At 38.8% G+C, this 22,100-nt stretch overlaps 1 protein-coding gene across 1 annotated transcript in view; it reads left to right on the forward strand.

The window, feature by feature from the left end:
- Positions 1 to 22,100, forward strand: part of KPNA3 (karyopherin subunit alpha 3) — a 96,634-nt gene that overhangs the window by 26,369 nt on the left and 48,165 nt on the right. Inside the window, exon 2 of the mRNA XM_018056721.1 lies at positions 20,199 to 20,243. Within this exon, the coding sequence (XP_017912210.1) occupies positions 20,199 to 20,243 (45 nt within the window). The remainder of the gene's footprint in view (positions 1 to 20,198; positions 20,244 to 22,100) is intronic.

Consider the following 22,100-nt stretch of genomic DNA (forward strand, 5'->3'; position numbering starts at 1 on the left):
GGGGTGTTTGCTGAAGTGATTCAGAAGACGCTCAGCTCAGGAGATCTGGAATTAAAGTTTTAAGCTGCTTCATTTCCCAGGGTTGTTGGACTTGCAGAACATACCAAAATCTGCTTATTTCTTAACACAGTTGTTTATTTAAAGGATGCTGGCTACAGGGAACTGTAGTTGAAGGGATGACTCAAGTCTGACATCGAAATTTACTGTCTGTGTTGGCCACCTTTCCTTCTCTGAAAATAAGCCTTTCAGATGTTGCCTCCCTGCCCCCATCACACATTTTATTCATTTCTCATGGGTAGCAGCTTAAACAAATTTTAGTTGTGCATATAAACTGTCATCAGCTGATGAGAATAGTTTTTAATGTTATTTTAAACTAATCTGAAGTTTTCTTGGGGGATTATGCTTGAAATGAGGTCTTCACATATGATTAGTAGTACTGTGTTAACAGTTGATCAATCAGAGTACTAGTTCATTAATTAAGACTGTGTGGTACTGGTATAAGGAAAAACAAACAGGTCACTGGAATGTAATTTAGAATCCAGCAGTAAACTTACATTTACAGTAAATTGGTTTTTAACAAGGGTGCGAGTGCCGTTCAACAAGGGGAAAATGGTCTTTTCAATAAAAACTATTGGGACAGCTGAGCTAGATATCCTCAAATCAAGGAATGAAGTTAGGCCTCTGCCTCACACTCTTAACTTAGGTGGATCAAAAACCTTTATGTAAGAACTGCTGCTGCTAAGTCTCTTCAGTCATGTCTGACTCTGTGTGACCCCATAGATGGCAGCCCACCAGGCTCCGCTGTCCCTGTGATTCTCCAAGCAAGAACACTGGAGTGGGTTGCCATTTCCTTCTCCAGTGCATGAAAGTGAAAAGTGAAAGTGAAGTCGCTCAGTCGTGTCCGACTCTTAGCGACACCATGGACTGCAGCCTACCAGGTTCCTCTGTCTATGGAATTTTCCAGGCAAGAATACTGGAGTGGGTTGCCATTGCCTTCTCCTATGTAAAAACTAACATATTAAAAAAACTTCAGGAGAAAAAGGTAGGTGTAAATCTTTATGACCTTAGATTGGGCATTAGTTTCTTGATGACAACATGGAAAGAACAAGCAACCACATAAAAAATAAATAAACTGAACTTCATTAAAATTAAATATTTATGCTTCAAGGGAGATCATCAAGAATGAAAAGAAGCCCACAGAAGGATAGAAAGTATTTGCAAATCCTCTCTGAGGATCTTCTTTGAGGATTTATAAGGGACTTATATCGAGAATATCTAAAGCACTCTTAAAACTCAGTAATAAAAGACCAGCCCAATTCAAAAGTAGACAATAGACTTGAATGGAGATTTCTCTAAAGGAAGTGTGGCCAGTAAGCAAAAAGATGCTAAACATCATTGGTCACAGTGAGATGCCACTTCATGAAACCCACTAGGATGGCTGAAATAATAAGCAGATTATAACAAATGTAGTTGAGAATGGTGAAATGGAAACCCTCATCACTGTTGGGATTGCAAATTGGGCTTGCCTGGTGGCTCAGATGGTAAAGAATCTGCCTGTAACGCAGGAGATGAGGGTTCCAGCCTTGTTTAAGGAAGATCTTTTGGTGAAGGGAATGGCTACATACTCCAATATTCTTGCTTGGAAAAGTCCGTGGACAGAGGAGCCTGGCAGGCTTTTACAGTCCATGCGGTCACAAAGAGTTGGACACGACTGAGTGACTAACACTGTCTCTTATACCTGCTGTAGAAAACAGTTTGGCAGCCTCTAAAGGTTGAACATTGACTTACAGTATGATCCGGCAATTCCGTTCCTAGTTTTATATTTCAAAGAAATAAAAACATGTTTCTCCACAAAACTTACAAAAGCAGTGAAAGTCGCTCAGTTGTGTCCAACTCGTTGCAGTCCCATGGACTGTATAGTCCTGAATAGTCCTGCATTCTCCAGGCCAGACTGCTGGAGGGGGTAGAAATAATCCAAGTGTCTTATCAGCTGATGAGTGGATAAATAAAATGTGGAATACATCCTTACAGTGGAATGTTATTCAGCAACAGAAGGAAAGAAGTACTGATAAAAGGAAACAACATAAATGAACCTTGAAAACATGCTAACTAGAGAAACCACCCACCAAAAAAAGGGCATATACTGTATAATTCCATTTATATGACCATTTATATTCCAGAAGAGACAAATCTTTAGAGGCAAGAATAGGTTAATGTTGAAAAGGACTGAGGTGAGAGTTGGGTAGAATCAGGAGGTGACTGCTAAAGGAAATAAGGTTTCTTTTTTGTAGTGAGGAAAATACTCTAGGGACTTCCCTGGTGGCCCATTAGTTAAAACTCTGTGCTTCCACTACAGAGGGCATGGGTTCGATCCCTGATCAGGTAACTAAGGTCCTGCAGGCCACACAGTGTGGCCAAAATTTTTTTTTTTTTTTTAAAGTAAATGCTCTGCATTTGATTTTGGTGATGGTTGCACAACTCTGATTGTACTAAAAACTGTTGAATTTGTACACTTTAAATGGCTCAGTTATGGGCGTGTGAATGACATCTGAATGTTGTTGTAACAACCACCACCAGAGGAACAATGGTTCCACTCTGGAACCTAGACTGTATGCAGGCAGGCAGAACAATATACTGTACTATTTTAAACACCGGACAAAAACATTTTCCTATAAAGATTAACTGGATGTTTCCTAATACAAATGTTTATAACCTTGCTGAAAAGTTACACACCATACATGTTTGAGAATTCATCAATAAGCAAACCCAGATGATTCAGAGTTAATAATATAAAGTCGGTAATTGAAGCCGTGGAAATATAGTATTCTAGAAGGGGTTTGTGGAGGAAGTAGATGAGTGGCCTGCAAGGTTGTAGACAGAGCCTACAGGGAGAGCACCATAGCGGGACGGGGAAGGAGGCCACGGAGGAGGACGCATGGGGGTCAAGGGAGTGAGAGTGCACGGGTGACAGTGTGTCCCTGCAGAGGCGCCACAGACGGATGTGTCATGAATAGAAGATTGCTGATGATGTTTGCAAAAGCTGTGTTAGTGAAGTTTTTTGAAAGCTGGCTAAGTGAATGGAGTGAAGAAGTGGAAAATGCTGTAGACTGTTCCGTCAAGAATTATGGCTAAAGGAAGACAGTTGTCAAAAGAAAATGTAGATTGAAGAAGGGCTTTTTTTTTTTTTTTTTTTCCAAATAAGATGAGAGAGACTTGAGCAAATTCATGATGATGAGAAATAGAGCTTGGGAAAATGGACAAGGGGGTAACTGATGAAGAAAGGCCCAGTGGTTGTGATAGGATGAAAGGAAAGAAGAATGTTTGAGGATGCAGTTGATTGGGGATGGAATTGAGATTTGGAGGTGCAGTGCATGATAGGAAGCTGAGAGAATTGCTACCATCTCATGGTTCCTGTTTTCTTAATAAATAGAGAGCCTGGTTTTCTTCAGAGAGGAAGGAGAATATGGAAAAGGGGTCTTGTGGATAGTAGCTTTTTTGTGCAAAACCTACCTAAGGAAGCGGGAAAACTATCCAAACAGCAAGCATTGAGAGTTTAACTGAGATTAGAGACCTGGAATTGCTAATACCCATATTGGAGGCTGAGGTTTGTTTTTGTTTTGTTTGTTTTTTTCTCTTGCAGCGCTTGCTAGCCTGGCTTTTGGAGTGAGACTTAAAGTGAGTCAAAGTTAGCTTTTTATCAGGGCAACAGAATAGAAATACAGGGGGCAGAAGTGTTGAAGTATGAGGACTATGTAAGAAGGAAGCAAAACAGGAAGGGGTTAATAAAGTGGGAGAAAATCAAGGGCTGAGGGTCTAAAGTAATCTTTGTGGATCTAGGTCAGTCTGTCCAGTGACTAATGAACGGGAAGTTGTCTGTTGCCTTAATTGGATCGTTGCAGTATTTTGCTGCTAGGATCAGAGATTCTTCAAATTAGAGGTCAGTGTACATGTGTTTAAGGGAAAGTCTACCCATTTCATATTAAAATGCTGAATATTCCAGAGTTTATGAATGAAGTGTAAAGCATCCCAAATTTATCCTAATTGGACTGGCAGATCTGTGGTTGGTTCTTGATGAAAGGGTTGCTGGAAACTTAGGAAAAAGAACAACTGGTGAACAGGCTGCTAGAAGGGTTGTTGAAGATACCAGGGATGTGGTCAGGACTTGGTTTGGAGAGGAAAACTAAACCAGCTTCTCGTCTTTGCTGATTGTAAGGGCACTGGTGACAGAAATGAAAATGGGCAGAGTGATGTGGTAAATGAGGTAGGTTCTTCTCCACAGCTCCGCGGAAGCAGTGGTCTTGAAGCGTATGGAGGTGGATGAGACATTGACTCTGACACATGTGGAACATGGGGACATCGTTAATAATGGCGATGGTATCTAATGTTCTTGCGGGCTCTCTGTGACAGGCACTGTCCCCATTATGCAAATTTTAACATGAACTTGACTCATTTCTTGATGTAATCCTATGAGGCATTGTTATCATCATTTTATAGATAAAGAAGCTAAGATGGAAAGGCCAGTAACATTTCGAAAATATCATCTGGTTTGCATGGAGGAGCCTGAATTTAAACCTAGACCACTGACTCCAGAGCAGATATTTCTAACCACTGTGCTGTGCCATTCTAGGATGGTGCTCTAATGTGATTTGTGTAATATGTCTTCAGTGTGTGTTGAATAATTTACATGAAACCTTAGAGGAAAATTGTTTGGTATGATATGGATACTTTCTAATTTAGTGACAATTTTGTTGGTTATTTTATGAGAGAATTAACCAAGAGCAGTGGTTAAGAGTGTGGTTCCAGCAGCACCAGCATCAGTATCATCTGGGATCTTGTTGGAAACAAATTCTTAACCCTTACCCCAGCCCTGCTGCTTGAGGAATCTGGGAGCAGAGCCCAGCAGCCTGTTGGTTTTTTCTTTTTCCTGTCTCACGGAGTCTTCATTGTGGCGCCCGGGTGCAGTGAGCGGGGGCTGCTGTCTGGTTGCGGCGTGCAGGTTTCTGATTGCGGTGGCCTCTCTGTTGCAGAGCACGTGCTCTGGGGCGTGAGGGCTTCAGTAGTTGCCGCTTGAGGGCTCAGTAGTTGCAGTGCAGGGGCTTAGTTACCCCAAGGCATGTGGAATCTTCCCAGACCAGGATGGAACCCCCATCTCCTGCATAGGCAGGCAGACTCCCAATCACTGGGCCACCAGGGAAGTCCCAGTTTGCGTTCTAACAAAGCTAGTTTATTTTACTGCAGGCTGAAAATTGGAGCGCTACTAACCCAGAGCAGGGCATCATATGAGAAGGTAAATTAGAATTTGAATTAGCCTTAAATGATACTGAGATTGTCAGTGTTTTCTGGATCACATTCTGAGAATTGAAATCTGATGTGGATTCATTAGCATTAGATAGTCCCTTGTGGCTCAGATGGTAAAGCATCTGCCTACAATGTGGGAGGCCTGGGTTCAATCCCTGGGTCAGGAAGATCTGCTGGAGAAGGAAATGGCAACCCACTCCAGTACTCTTGCCTGAAAAATCCCATGGACAGGGGAGCCTGGTAGGCTACAGTCCACCGGGTTGCAGAGAGTTGGACGTGACTGAGCGACTTTACTTTCACTTTTCACTTTCATACTCTGTGACTGCAGTTTGATATGTTGATTTTACTGGTCACAAGTGAAATGGGAAGCAAAATGTCAGTGGATCACAGCTGTGGACAGCTCACAATGCTTGATTGTATATCAGTAGTGCTATTTTCTTTCCTTTAAACATTTAAAAAATTGTGTAACATTTGATATATAAAAATAGATAATGTAGATATGTTTTGAAGAAATAATAAAACAAATATCTGTGAATCCAATACTAAGTTTAAGAACTAGAAACAGAAGCTATCTCTCTGATCACATCCCTAGCTTTCTATCAGAAGTAAATCCGCAGTCCAAGTAGTGACATTCTTGTCTAGTTCTTCTGCCGCTATATTGCCCGTGACTGGGCTGAGGGACTTGTACCCTGACTTTGGGCCTCTGTGTTGTAATGAAAGTGCATGTGTGACTCCAGAGCCAGAGGATGTATTTCATTCCATATATATACACACATACACACACATATATATAAAAAGTAATCCACTGTCATAAATGTGTGTAAATCATTACTTTGCTTTTCCTGATTATTGTACATGTCTGTATCCTGAAATAACATAGTATTTACTTTTGCTTGCTTTTTTTATAATATGAAATATTCGTATTGTATAATGTGGAAAATAAAAAGTTTTCAGTTGTTTTGTTCATGTAATGTTAACAGCTCTAGATTCATTTGTGTGGCTGTAGTTCATTCATCCTCATTGCTGAGTAATGATTGCCTCACGATTCACTTATTTTCCTTTTAATGAACATTCGCGTTGCTTTCAGTATTTTTGTTTCTTGCTGTTATAAACCAATGATGCCAGAAACCGCTTATATTTGTCTCATGATGAGTATATGCAAGAGCTTCTGTAGGATTTATACCTTGAAATAGAATTGTTGTGTACTTGAGTATTTTCATCTGTACCATATTTTAAAAATGCCGAATTTTCTCCCCCAAATGATTGTACCAACTCACCAGTTGCTCTACATCTTCATGAACACTTGGTGATATAATACCAAGTTTTGGCAGTCTAAAGTGCAGAAAGGTATCTCACTGTACTCTTAGTTTATATCTTCCTATGTGATGAGCTTGACCATCGTTTCATGTTGACTGTTGTTTTATCGTCTGTGAAATGCCTTGTCTTTCTCCTGTTTTGTCTATTGTCTTTTGTATGAGTACTTTGTATATTTTGGATATTTGTTGTTTAGTATTCATGCTTCAGGTTTCTTTCCAGTTTGGCTTCTCTTTTCACTTTCTGTGTGACACCTTTCAAAGACCAGAAATACTAAATTTTAATGGAGTTATTCTTTTGATTTTAACATTTTTGTGTTCTACTTAAACTTTTCTCCACCCAGGGACTGTAAAGATAGTTTTCTTTAAAAACTTAAAGTGTTGATTTTATAGATTTTCAAACCATCTGAAATTGATTTTTCTGTATGGTGATACAGTAGGTATCCAGTTTCGTTTTTTTTTCCCCACATGGATAATTGTTTGGCTCAGGACCATTTATTAAATGGCCTTTTTTACTAGTAGTCTGCAATACCATCTCTATCATATCAAGTCTCCATGTATGTTTGAGTTTATTTGAGGGATCTCTTCTTTTGGTGAAGAAGAGAAAGTGAAGAGGAACTAAAAAGCCTCTTGATGAAAGTGAAAGTGGAGAGTGAAAAAATGGGCTTAAAGCTCAACATTCAGAAAACAAAGATCATGGCATCTGGTCCCATCATTTCATGGGAAATAGATGGGGAAACAGTGGAAACGGTGTCAGACTTTATCTTGGGGGGCTCCAAAATCATTGCAGATGCTGATTGCAGCCATGAAATTAAAAGCCGCTTACTCCTTGGAAGGAAAGTTATGACCAACCTAGACAGTATATTAAAAAGCAGAGACATTACTTTGCCAACCACTGTCCGTCTAGTCAAGGCTATGGTTTTTCCAGTGATCATGTATGGATGTGAGAGTTGGACTGTGAAGAAAGCTGAGCGCCGAAGAATTGATGCTTTTGAACTGTGGTGTTGGAGAAGACTCTTGAGAGTCCCTTGGACTACAAGGAAATCCAACCAGTCAATTCTGAAGGAGATTTCTTTGGGATTTCTTTGGAGGGAATGATGCTGAAGCCGAAACTCCAGTACTCTGGCCACCTCATGCGAAGAGTTGACTCATTGGAAAAGACTCTGATGCTGGGAGGGATTGAGGGCAGGAGGAGAAGGGGACGACAGAGGATGAGATGGCTGGATGGCATCACTGACTCAATGGACATGAGTCTGGGTGAACTCCAGGAGTTGGTGATGGACAGGGAGGCTTGGTGTGCTGCGATTCATGGGGTCGCAAAGAGTCGGACACAACTGAGCAACTGAACTGAAGTGAACTTCTTTTGGTGAATTTATTTTCTGCTTTAATCTGTATATACTTTTATATCTTGAAAAGTTTAAAAATTTTAAAATTACAGCTGCTCTGCTACTGCTGCTAAGTCACTTCTCGTGTCCGACTCTGTGTGACCCCAGAGACGGCAGCCCACCAGGCTCCCCGTCCCTGGGATTCTTCAGGCGAGAACACTGGAGTGGGCTGCCATTTCCTTCTCCAATGCATGAAAGTGAAAAGTGAAAGTGAAGTTGCTCAGTGGTGTCTGACTCTTCGTGACCCCATGGACTGCAGCCCACCAGGCTCCTCCGCCCATGGGATTTTCCAGGCAAGAGTACTGGAGTGGGGTGCCATTGTAGAAGTAACTTCATTTAAATATCCAGTGTTCAGACTTCCCAGCTGTGTTTTATCTGTAGCATACGTGCACACATTCTAATGTATGTAGTGTTGTTCAGTTGCCAAATCGTGTCTGACTCTTTGTTAGCTCATGGACTGCGGCTCTCCAGGCTTCCCTGTTCTTCACTATCTCCCTGAGTTTGCTGAAACTCATGTCCATTGAGTCAGTAATGCCCTCCAACCATCTCATCCTCTGTTGCCTGCTTCTGCTCCTATCCTCAGTCTTTCCCAGCATCAACATCTTTTCCAGCGGATAGGCTCTTTGATCAGGTGGTCAAAGTATTGGAGCTTCAGCTTCAGCATCAGTCCTTCCAATGAATATTCGAGGTTGGTTTCCTTTAAGATTGACTGTTTTTGATCTACTTACTGTCCAGGGGACTGTCAAGAGTCTTCTTCAGCACCACAGTTTGAAAGTATCAGTTTTTCAGCACTCAGCCTTCTTTATGGTCCAACTCTCTCACATCTGTGCATGACTACATTATAGTTTGTTTGGGTCAGTATTCATATGAGTTCTGTGTTCTGTGATTGGTTGACATGTCTCTTAGATCTCCAGTCTGTAGGTTCCTGCTCCATTTCTCAAGCCACCACCACCTACCCGCCTTTGCCTTGTTGCTTGTTGTTTGAGAAATGGAGTTGTTTATCCTGAATTTTGCTCGTTGCAACTTCTTGATGTCTAGTATATCCTTCTGTTCTTTTCATTTCCTGTAAATTGGTTGTTACATGTAAAGGCTTGGTATGTTTTGTTTATTAATAAAGCTATTTGCAAAGATTGATTTGTATGTGGTATTATATACTGCAAAAGAAAGATCTTGAGATACAGTTTACATACATTTTCACATCTACTCAGTGGGTTTTAGCATATTCATACTAAAAGTAAAAGTTGTACAGCCATCTCCATACCCAGTTTCAGAATATTTTCATTACCACAAAAAGAAATAATATGACCTTTAGGAGTCATTCTCCATTCTCCATCCGCTTCAACTAATCCATTTTCCATCTCCATAGATTTTCCTGTTCAGGACATGTACATAAATGGAATCATATAGTATGTGGTCTTTTGTGACTGACTTAATTTCATTCAGCATAATGTTTTCAAGGGTCATTCATGTTTTTAGTGTATGTTAATAATTCATTCCTTTTTATTGCTGAATGATTTTCCGTCGTATGGGTATACCACATTATATGTATCCATTTGGTGGGGCATTTAAGTTACTCCCACATTTTGGCTATTGTGGACTGAGTTGCTGTGAACATTCTGGTACAAGTTCTTGTGCGGGCATATGTTTTCATATCTCTTGGGTATATACTGGGAGTGTAGTTGCTAAATCATGTGGTGATTCAACGTTTAAATTTTTGAGGAACTCCCAGACTGTTTTTCAGATTATTGTGCAATCCCACCAGCAGAATGTGAGAGTTCTGATTTCTCCACATTCTCACCAGTACTTATCTGTCGTCTTTATTTTATCCATTTTAATGAGTATCTTGTGATTGTTTTCTATTTCTCTGATAGCTAATTAAGTCAAACATCTTTTCCTGTGCTTATTGGCCATTTGTTTATCTTCTTTGGAGAACTGTTTATTCAGATCCTTTGCTTACTTTAAAATTGTGTTGTTTAATTATTGAATTGTATGAGTCCATTCTGGGCTTCCGTCGTAGCTCAGTTGGTAAAGAATCTGCCTACAGTACAGGAAACCCGGCTTCGATCCCTGGGTTGGGAAGATCCCTTGGAGAAGGAAATGGCAACCCACTCCAGTGTCCTTGCCTGGAAAATCACGGACAGAGGAGCCTGGAGGGCTGCAGTCCGTAGGGTCGCAAAGAGTTGGGCATGACTGAGCGACTATTTATTCTAGATACATGTCCCTTATCAGATATATAATTTGCAAATCTTCTCTCTCATTCCACGGATTGGCTTTTCACTTTCTTGGATAATACATAATTTTTATTGTTGTTGTTCTTTGGTTACTAAGTCATGTCCAATCCCATGGACTGCTGCCCACCAGGCTCCTCTGTCCATGGGATTTCCCAGGCAAGAACACTGGAGTGGGGTGCCATTTCCTCCTCCAGGGCATCTTGCTGACCCAGGGATTGAACTGCATCTCCTGCACTGGCAGGTGGGTTCTTTACTACTGAGCCACCAGGTGGTGGTGGTGGTGGTGGTTTATTTGCTTAGTCGTGTCGGACTCTTGCAACCCTGTGGACCACAGCACGCCAGCCTCTGTCCATGGGATTTTCCAGGCAAGAATACTGGAGTGAGTGGCCATTTCCTTCTTCACCGGATGTTCCCAACCCAGGAATCAAACCCGGGTCTCTTGCACTGCAGGCAGATTCCTTACCGACTGAGCTACCTTTTTCCTACAGGGAAGCTCATAATTTTTATTAGGTGATGCATAGTGAAGGGCAGGAAAGCCTGGTGTGCCACATTCCATGGGGTCACAAGGAGTTGAACCCGAGTTAGCGACTGAACAGCAAACTACAGTGCTGGATTATTTCATTTCCTGATGTTAGCAACCGTTGATGATCACTGCCTAGGTCCATTAATCTGTTCATTGTAAAGTGGTGTATTTGAATTCTACAATTCCTTCTTTGTAAGAATTCTGAGATTGAAGTTAATGTTCCTTCAGCTCATTGAAGATCCCAACTTTACCGCTCTGGGGCTTCCATTGCTTTTCAGAAGTCAGCTTTGTCATGAATACCTTGAAACATGGATGACTCAGTTGGTGGCAAATTTAGTTATTATTGTCCCAGAGCTACTTTTTTCTAGTTTTATCACTACTTGACAGGTCAATTTTATATCCTTATGTAGTCCTCTACTTCCTCCCCAAATAAAACTTATACATTTGTTTCAATTACTGTATTTAGAAGGAGCAAGTATATAAATACCTGTATTGCAGAGGATTTTAAAAACAGGTTTATGTTAGTACGGTTTATATACAGTATAATTTACTTACAGTTAGTATAAAGTTTGATTTGTAGTCAATTGTTCAGTTGTGCAGCCATCACAAAAATCTAGTTTTAGTCTACTTCCATTAACCCCCAAATTCCATTCCTGTCCTTTTCTGAAATTACTTTCTTTTATTATAGAGATTCATAACCTGGAATTAATAGAGGCTTTCTGATGGCTCTAAAACCACATGAAATTATATGTAAACCATATGTCATATAGGGCCTGTGTTTTTAAAAAGGCGAAATTTTAGTAAAGTATTAATTATATGAGTACATTTTAGAGTTGATTGGGGATATACAAATTACTGGGTTGAAGGTTACAGTAAGACTGTGCCACTAACTGGATGCACATTTAGCTTCATGATTTTTTTTTTTATTACTTTTCTTGAAGTTTCATTTTGTCATACACATATGTAATTCATTTTCATACATTCTGAAGTCATATGTAGCCTAATTTCCTTGAGCTCTCTACCTTATTTCTTCCCTGTTTCCATATATTTATGTGTGAAATAGTCCTAGGTGATTCTTTACGTATACTTTTTGATATTTTATAGAAGGTTTGTATTTTTGTTATGGTAGCTAGTTAGCTTTATTTGGTTCCTTCTCTTTTAGTTATTATCTGTTGATTCCCTGTTATGTACAGTTTGGAAATTGATTATGACTTCTTCCCCTCCTCCTCAGCATCTGATGTAAAATATATCTTTTTATTTTTTACTTTTTTGTGTGTGTGTCTATTGATCTTTTTTTTTTTTTTTTTGGTAGTTTGTGGCTGCACAGCATAGCTTATGCGATCTTAGTTCTGGACCAAGAGTCTAACTCACGTTCTCAACAGTGTAAGCATGGAGTCCTAACCACTGGACCACCAGGGAATTTCCTTTAAAGGTTTAAAAAAAATTGACCTTTACTTTGAGATAATTATAACATCATATGCAAATGTAGAACATAATACAAAGAGACCATTTATTCAGCTTCCTCCAATGGTAACATACTGTAAAATATTGATATATATACAGTCAAGAGCTTCTCCATCTGCAGCTGCAAAGATTATAATCAACCTGATGTCGGTATTGACCATCTGTGATGTCCATATGTAGAGCCTTAGATGGAGAAGCTCTATACAGTCAGCAAAGACAAAACTGGGAGCCGCCTGTGACTCGGATCATGATCTCCCTATTGCCAAATTCAGACTTAAATTGAGGAAAGTAGGGAACACCACTAGGCCATACAGGTAAGAAGAACTATACAAAAAAGATCTTCATGACCCAGATAACCACAGTGGTGTGATCACTCACCTAGAGCCAGACATCCTGGAATGTGAAGTCAAGTGGGCCTTAGAAAGCATCACTATGAATAAAGCTAGTGGATGTGATGGAATCCCAGTTGAGCTATTTCAAATCCTAAAAGATGATGCTGCAAAAGTTCTGCACTCAACCTGCCAGCAAATTTGGAAAACTCAGTAGTGGCCCACAGGATTGGAAAAGGTCAGTTTTCATTCCAGTGCCAAAAAATGTTAAACTACCACTTAATTGCACTCATTTCACATGCTAGCAAAGTAATGCTCAAAGTTCTCCAAGCCAGGCTTCAACAGAATGTGAATCCTGGAGATTCATCCAGGCTGTTGCGTGTATCAGTAGTTCATTCATTTTTAAAAAATGTTTTTATTTTGGCCACACCACATGGCGTGCAGGATCTTAGTTCCCTAACTAGGGATCAAACCCAAACCCCCTGCAGTGGTAGTGTGGAGTTTTAACCACTGGGCTGCCAGAAAAGTCCCTCATTTCTTTTTATTTCTTTTTATTTTGTGGTATGGATGTACCAAAATTTCGTTTAAACTACAAAGGACGTCTGGGTTCCAGGTTTGGGCTGTCATGAATGAATAAAACTGCTACCAACATTTGTGTACATTTATGAAATGTAAGTTTTCATTTCTTTGGGATGAATGTTTAGTAGTTGCTGAGTCCAGTGTATTTGCATGTTTAGTTAAAAAAAAAATGATCTTCCTGGTACTGCTTTACATTCCGCCAGCAGTGCATGAGTTTCTCCACATCTTCCTCAGCGTTTGGTATTGTCTCAGTTATTTAATTTAGCTGTTCTGGTAGGTGTGTAGTAATATCTCATTTGGTTTTAATTTGCATTTCCCTGATGGTTAATAATCATCTTGTCATGTATTTATTTGCCATCTGTATATCCTCTTTCATGTAATATCTCTTCATCTCTTTTGCCTATTTTCTAATTTAATTGTTCTAATATTATAAGAGTTCTCTATAATAGTGTCATTGACAATATTTCATTTCCATCCTTTCCACATGGAAGCTTTCTAAGAGTAAAATTTTAAATTTTGATGAAGTTTCATTTATTGGTTTTTCCTTTTATGGATCATGCTTTTAGGGAAAAGTCTAAGAATTCTTTGCCTAGTTCCAGATCCTAGTTTTAAATTTCAACATGATCAGTTTGTATTATATTTTGTGTATGAGGTATGAGTCTTCAAGTTGAGGTTCATATACTTGTCTGTTAACGTCTACCTGAATGCCATCATTTGTTGAAGAGTCTAGCTTTCCTCTGTTGAATTATTTTCATGCCTCTGTCAGAAGGCGATTCAGCATGTTTGTGCAGGTCTGTGTGGGTTCCCTCTTCTGTTCCTTTGATCAGTGTATATATCTTTCCACCTGTATCACGCAGTGTTTATTACTGTAGCTATATAATAAGTCTGGAAGTTAGATAGACTAATTCCTCCCACTTTTTTTCCCACAAAATTGTTAGCTATTCTAATTACTTTGGCTTTCTACAGAAGCTTAGAACAGTATTATCGGTATTTGAAAGGAATTGTGCTAAATCTGTATATCATTATGAGAAGAATTGACATCAACTTGAGTCTACCAGTCCATTAACACAGTATGTCTTTACATTTTTTAGATTCTTAAATTCCTTCATCAGTGTTGTTTCATTTTAACATATGTATCCTGTACAGGTATTGTTAGGATCATACCTAAGATTTTTTTTGGAGAAATTATTAATGATATTATTTGTATTTCTCATTTTGATGCCCATGTGTGCGTTGTTAGTTTATTGCTGGAGGAATGAGGCTCCCTGACTTCAGACTCTACTACAAAGCTGAAGTAGTCAAAGCAGTCTGATACTGGCACAAAAACAGAGATATAAATCAGTAGAATGGGATAGAAAGTCCAGAAGTAAACCCAGACACCTGTGGTCAATTAATCTATGACAAAGGAGACAGGAATATACAATGGAGAAAAGACAGTCTCTTCAGTAAGTGGTGCTGGAAAAACTGGACAGCTGTGTGTGAAAGAATGAAATTGGAACACTCTCTGTGGTAGTTTTGATGCCCATGTGTTTGTTGCAAGTGTATAGACGTACAAACTGACTTGTGTGTTTTTATCTTGTATTCTGTGACCTTGCTGAGCTCATTTAGTAGATCTACCTTACATATAGATGTCCAGAGGCATTTTCTTTTCTGTTTTTGAAATCCACTAGGCTTTCTAATATATCTTGGTATTGGTTTTTCTGGATTGATTTCCCAGTACTTTGTGTGCTTTTTCAGTAATTTCAGGTCTTTTAGTTTTAGAACTTTTCTTTTTTAATTATTGTCTTTATTGTTATTTCTAATAATTTTCACCTTCATTTCTTTTTTATTAAAATTTTATTTCTTTGCACATTCTGTAACTCTTAAGCATTATCTGTTGTGTTGGGTGATTGTTCTTGGCTAGGTTTTCTTTCTGAAATTTTCAAAATTTTCAAATTCTTTCATTTCTATTACCTCATTTTTGAGTTTTTCTGAATAATAATGTTCTTTCACGTTTTCTGTCGTTCTCTAGGATGTAATTTTTACCTGTTGTATTTTAATGGATCATTCTGTTCCTTATGTCTTATAACATAGAATTTGACCCCAGTCCTTTTATGTTGTTCATTTTATGATACGTTTTCCTGAGCTTTTCAGAGTGAGGGATGGGTCAGGATAGCTTTTCTAGCCATACTACTCTAGACCCCCTTCTTCTTTTTTTAAAAAATGATTTTATAAATATATATATATATATATTCCTATTTTCTGAGATCTGGCTCTTTTTCACTCACCCACTTTCGTCTGGATCCTCTGTTTTGCCCTAGTTGTGCCTGTCTTAATCACTTGGAATTCTTCTCCCAGAAATTTCTTATAGGGCTTTTCCTAGGAAGGAGGACTTCAGCCTCTTGTTTGAGTCTGCTCTCGTCATTTCTTAGTGTTTTGTCCCTTTCATTTGCAGCTGTCCTCAAATTGCCTTTCTAAATTCTAGAAATTCATGATTTGGGGTTCTCCTCCCCTCTCCTCCTTCAATTACCCAGTTACTTCTGCCCTTCTATTTCCTTCAGCAGATATGCTGAGAACATGTCAGTCCTGTAGTTGGTGATTTAACCAGATTTAACCTTCTTTTATTTGAGAATTCATGGGTGTGCCTTATCACCCATTGTTGTAGATTTTGTCTGTGGGGTTTTGGTTTGACTGTCCTGGTAACTTTTTTTTTTTTTTTGATGAAGTGAAAGATTCTAGATTAAAAAAATTCACTGAAAGATTTTATTCAAGAGAATTGCAACACAGGTTTGCATTAGAAAAAGCATGCTCTGGCTGCATTATGGAAAACTGGTTCAGTGCATAGAAGGAGACTAGTAATGATCCAGTTGACATGATGGTGGCTTAGTAGTCTAGGATGGTGGCGGTAAGGCTGGAAGGTTTGAATCCTATTTTGTTGACCTTGTTGGATGTCAGAGAATTGGAGAGTGAGTAGCCATCCATGGATGATCTACCAGGATTGGGGCTCTTAACTTTTTGGGTGGTTGTACTGTTTCCTGGTATTGGGGATATTCATGGAAGCGTAGGTGGTATTTTTTTCTGTGGGGGAAGATCAGGGAGCAGGTGTGGTATTTATAAGCAGCTGAGTTTGAGGCCCTGCAGTGATCTGTCCCCTATCCCTAAACTTATACATAGGCATACATATTTTAATTCTTCATTGAGCCCTTTCCTGACCCTCTGATCATATCTCCTTCTGATATAGAACTTTATTATTTATTTTCCTATCTTAACAATTAACACATTTATATTACTGTGTGTTATTACTATCTTTTCCCCTAGACCAGCTGCTGGCAAACTTTTCTTAAAAGGACAGATAGTAAATATTACAGGCTTTGAGGGGCCAAGAGACAAAAATAAAGGTATCATATAGACATGTAATATCCTTTATACTGTAATCACTTAAAAATGTACAGACTATTCCTGTGGGGCCCTGAAAAAATAGACAGCTTGCCAGAATTGGCCCACAGGTTACGGTTTACTGACCACTGTAGTAGACTATCAGAGAAGGCAGTGGCACCCCACTCCTGCACTCTTGCCTGGAAAAACCCATGGATGGAGGAGCCTGGTGGGCTGCAGTCCATGGGGTCGCTAAGAGTCTGACATGACTGAGCGTCTTCACTTTCACTTTTCACTTTTGCACATTGGAGAAGGAAATGGCAACCCACTGCAGTGTTCTTGCCTGGAGAATCCCAGGGACGGGGTAGCCTGGTGGACTGCCGTCTTTGGGGTTGCATAGAGTCGGACACGACTGAAGCGACTTAGCAGCAGCAGCAGCAGCAGTACTAGACTATAATTGCTGTATTTGCCTTCTAGTTGCAGGCATATTGCGTGGAGCATTTAGGTTGGATTTAGTACATTTTTGACAAAAGAGTGAATATTGTATTTACAGATTTGAAGCCCAGGCGAGAGAGCAGAATAGATACTTGGGCGTGGTCTTCAAACTGTAATTGAAGATGTAAGAGTAGATGAGATCACTTGGGAAGAATGTAAGGAAGGAGAGGCCCTAAGATGAAGCCTTTTTCTATCACTTAAACAGAGTGGAGAGGAAGTGATGACTAATTCAAAGGTACTTGCACCATAGATGATAGTTAGCTGTTGCTGACTGACCTAAGCCATTTGGCAGTTTACACCCATAGGTTCTTTTGGATGAATAGAAGGCCTTTAACTGTATAGATAGGTGCAGGTAATAGGTGATTTTCCTTAGAGATTTTACTACCAGTGAGTTATACTATTATTATTGTTGTTGTTTTTGGCCATGCTGTATGACTTGTGGGATCTTAGTTCCCCGATCAGGGATTGAACCCAGGTCTTCAGCAGTGAAAGTGCTGAGTCCTAACCATTGAACTGCCAGGGAATTCCCAGTGAGTAATAAAATAAGCCTTAGACAGAATTTGCTGTTAATTCTTACACAAGTGTGTATTAGCGAGCAGTCGCCAGAAGTCACGGAGCTTGTTTTATGAGTTTAGCTCTTTTAGATCCTGAACTACCACCTAGCAATAAAACTTTAACCCTAAGTAGACACCAGGAAGATCTGACTAGAATTAGGGAACAAAATCTTTCAAGATGAGGTGGGCCACAGAATCACTTAGACTCAAAAACTTCTCTGTAGGGCTTGTCAGATTCTTAAACTGCAAACAGGTAAGACTCAAGGTATACCTATATGCCTAGTTAATCCATATGTCTTGAACAATTCCAGTTCAGCAATAAAAAATTATTTCCAACATCCCTTACGTTAATTAACAAACAAGTGTCTAAATTCAGAAGTTGGTATTTGAAGCACTTACTAATTGGGAATTAACTCCTGATTTGGGCACTTCACATGCTAACTAACCTCCTCTGAAGTGTAGATTCCTCATTTATTCAGAGTGCTTTAGTTCACCCACCACTTCTAGCCTTGCTGAAGTAGTTTTTTAATGGAAATTACAGCGTAGCAGTAAGTTGACCATATTTTCGAAGAGACAGGCTGCCTGAGACTTTCTTGTTGTCTGCTATCTTTATTTTTAATTAGTTAATCACTTTATTTTGGCTGCGCTGGATCTTCTTGCCACGTTCAGGCTTTCTCTGGTTGTAGAGAGCGGCGGCTACTCTCTAGTTGCCGTTCATGGGCATCTCATTGCAGCAGCTTCTCTTGTTGCAGAGCACGGGCTCCAGGGCTTCAGTAGTTGCAGCACGTGGGCTTAGCTGCTCCGCTCCATGTGGCCCGAGCGTGTCCCCTGCGTTGGTAGGCATATTCTCAACCACTGGACCACCAGGGAAGTCCTTGTGTACTCTCTTTAAACAGTTTGTAAACAGTTGAGTGTAGTAGTCATTACAGTCAGAACACCTTTCTCTTCCAGCTTTAGTAACGGCTGGATTAGGCAAACAGTCTGTACAGGCAGATTTCGACAATTGGTAGTTTTTCAGGTGAATAAAGACAGCTGTCTTTACAGAGTGACCAGATAACACTTCATTAATATTTGTATTTGCTCAACATTTATTATAATTTGTATGATTAATCAATACATAAAGCATTCTCTGTATTAATAGTGTTGAAACATAAACCCAGAAACATTAAATAAAGAATTATATTCAGGGCTTGCTCTTTTTACTGTTGAACCCTATTAGTAGTAATAGTTTTAGCAGTGCCTCTTTCCATGATCACATCAAATAAATGTTACTAATTTGAATTTTATTTGGCAATTTCCTTTACATTAATTAAATATATCTGTCTTTAAGCATGAATTTATGTCTAGATAATATTTCAGTGTATTTAACAAAGTTTATAATTTGGGTTCCATGGGATTCTTTTTCCTGCAAAGAGATTAATTCATCACTGCAGTTTAAGAAAACTTGACAGAGGCACAGTAACAAAAGATCATTAAATAGAATAATATTAATAACACTGCCTGTAGCAGTGTATTAAAAAAGTAATCCACCATGACATGTGGCCTTTATTCTAAAAATGTAAACACTTACTGTATTTGTATGTGTAATGAAATAATCCATTATATCACTGTGTTAAGGGGAGAAGGGATATATGTGCTGTCCTTAGTTGCTCAGTCATATCCAACTCTTTGCAAAACCATGGATTGCAACATGCCAGGCTCCTCTGTCCATGGGAATTCTGCAGGCAAGAATACTGGAGTGGGTTGCCATGCCCTCCTCCAGGGGATCTTCCCAACCCAGGGATTGAAACTTAGGTCTCCTGCGTTGCAGGCGGATTCTTTACCAGCTGAGCTACCAGAGATATCTAGTTATTTTGATAATTCCTATTAAGGCATTTGTGAGAGCCTCTTAGTAAACTTAGAAGGATACTTCTTTATCTTTTGATACAAAATACTTGTCTCAAGTTTATTTTCATTTTTATGTGATTTTTAAGGTCATAACAATGAGTAAATTACTTTCTTGAAACATTAATTGTTTGAGATAGAATACACTAGTTGCAGGCATAAAAAATTGGTTCTGGCTGACTTAAAAGCAAAACCATATTGGAAGACTGTGAGGTAGTTCATCGAATGAGTACAGACACCAGATAACTAGGAATATAGCGAGTTCAGAAATAGGCATGGCTCACTGCCTTGTGCAGATACTTCCTTTGGTAATTAACGTGCTTTTTTAAAAAAATTTCCCTCTTTCTGTTTTGCTCTGGGTTCAGAGTTACAGGGGAGAGTTCTGTTGGCAGAGTTTGAGCTCATGCTGTTTATGCTAGGAGAGAGTGAGATGATTTTCTTTTTTCTCTTTTTGGAGATGCTTTAATAGATGGTTCCATCAAGACTACACAGTGGAGAGTATATAATTCCCCATAGAAACCTGGGTGCAGTTAGGACAGGGGTGTGGGTCTTAGGCAGCTGAGCTCTGTCTCCCACTTCCCACAGAACTAATCAACAGGTATCCAGTAAAATAGACAGGCGTTTTGACTTTTTAGCCTCCTGTAGTTCATCATTTAAAGTCTAAAACTGACTAATCCTTAATCTTTAAGAATAAAATCTAAAAAAAAAAATAATAAATGCCAGAGACCTTAATTTATACTAGCAGTATCAATATTTAGATACTTAATGAAACTTTTGTTTTTCTTACAGACAATGCGAAGACACAGAAATGAAGTGACAGTTGAATTGCGAAAGGTAAGAGTGATTTGTGTTTAATTAAAAAATAGATTTTTTCTAATGTTAAAACTTTGTATAACTTGAATAATGAAAATACCATGGCAGATTAGTGGGCATCCCTAAAACTATACAGCATAAAAACATATGGTTAAATAATTTATGATGGCATACATTTTTAGTACCTTCCATTTATTGAGGTGTTAGGTACTGTGTGAAGTACTGTACCACTGTCATTGAAATTCTCATAACATCTGGTGAAGTTAGATACTGTTTGTTAAAGACACTTTAGAAAAATAAATAACAATAGAATAACCTTATATTCTACCAGGTGGATGCAACTATTGTTAAAAATTTGTTCTGTTTTCTTCCATTACTTTTGAATTGCCCTTGATTAGATTGTGTTTTTATGCAAGCATGTTTTATTTTTTTAAGCACATTTTCTTTTAAGCAAATTTTAATTATCAGTTAAGAAAGTGCACATAATAAATTCTGTCTATATACACACGTACATTTAAAAAATAGATTTGAAACTTACTTCTAAATCTTTCTGTTTGTCTTAGGTTAGATTTTCTTCATCTGATTCACTCCTGAAACTCATATATTATCTTAAATCTTTCCAGTTTCAGAGAGAAAGACTATCTTGATGCAGAGAGTACACACTCTCTCAGTGAGTCACTAAAATTAAATGGACTTCCCTGGTGGCTCAGACGGTAAAGCGTCTGTCTACAGTGCGGGAGACCCGGGTTCGAACCCTGGGTTGGGAAGATCCCCTGGAGAAGGAAATGGCAATCCACCCCAGTACTATTGCCTGGAAAATCCCATGGACAGAGGAGCCTGGTAGGCTACAGTCCATGGGGTCAGAAAGAGTCAGACACAACTGAGCGACTTCACTTCACTTAGTACATTTATTTACTCAGTAAGTCTTTAATACCCACTTTGTGTCATGAATTTTTACTCAGCATTGATATTATGCTACTTGTTATAGAATACAGTTCCTGAGATCCATTCTTCCGTACCCCTTCTGACCCATTTTTTTTTATTAAATTTGAAAAATACTAGCCAATCTCAGTTCTTTTGACTCTTAACTTCATGGATACTCAGATTAACCTCAGTGATTTGTCAGTTTTCAGATTGTTGGGTCATTTGGACCAGAGAACTGAACTAAGCCTTAAAAAGCTGAACTAACCTTTTAATAAATGAGTGAGGTGAGCTCCTTGCCAATCTTAACACTTTGGACTTAGCTTCTTTTTCTTTTTAACTTTTTATTAGCACATAAACATACAAAATATCAATACAACTTAAGTGTACAACTTGATGAATTTTCACAAAGTGAGCACATCTGTATCCTAAGGCTCCTTCACAGTTAGTGCTGTGCCCCAAAGCAACCATTACCCTGATTTCTAATGTTATAGATTATTTTGCATATTTTAAGCTTTATATAAATGGAATAGTATGTGTCCTTTTGCATTTGGTTTTTCATTCATCTTGTGAAGATCATTCTCTGTAGGAGAACCGCTAGGAATAAAATTGAAATTAAATAATTATTCATTTTTTGTTAGCTCTTCACATTACATCAACTCTCTCCCCAGATGTAAGCCTTCATTTTCCCTTAACTTTTCATGCTTGGGATACAATTCTGAGACTTTTGTATTGGTCTTGGTATTATTCAGAATTCTCTCCTGTTTTAAGCTTTTTAGCTCCTCTGATATGCTTATAAATCTAAGCTCTTCACTTATATTTATACTTGGTGATTTGTTTCTCTTACATTAATAGTTGTACTCCCTCTGTATTTAATTTATAGAATTAAAGTTTCTTCCTTGCCAGAGTACGTCTTTTCTTAATGTCCACCTTGGTTTCTTTAGACATCACTTTTTT

This window comes from Capra hircus, chromosome 12, assembly GCF_001704415.2.
Source record: "Capra hircus breed San Clemente chromosome 12, ASM170441v1, whole genome shotgun sequence".
Lineage (NCBI taxonomy): Eukaryota > Metazoa > Chordata > Mammalia > Artiodactyla > Bovidae > Capra > Capra hircus.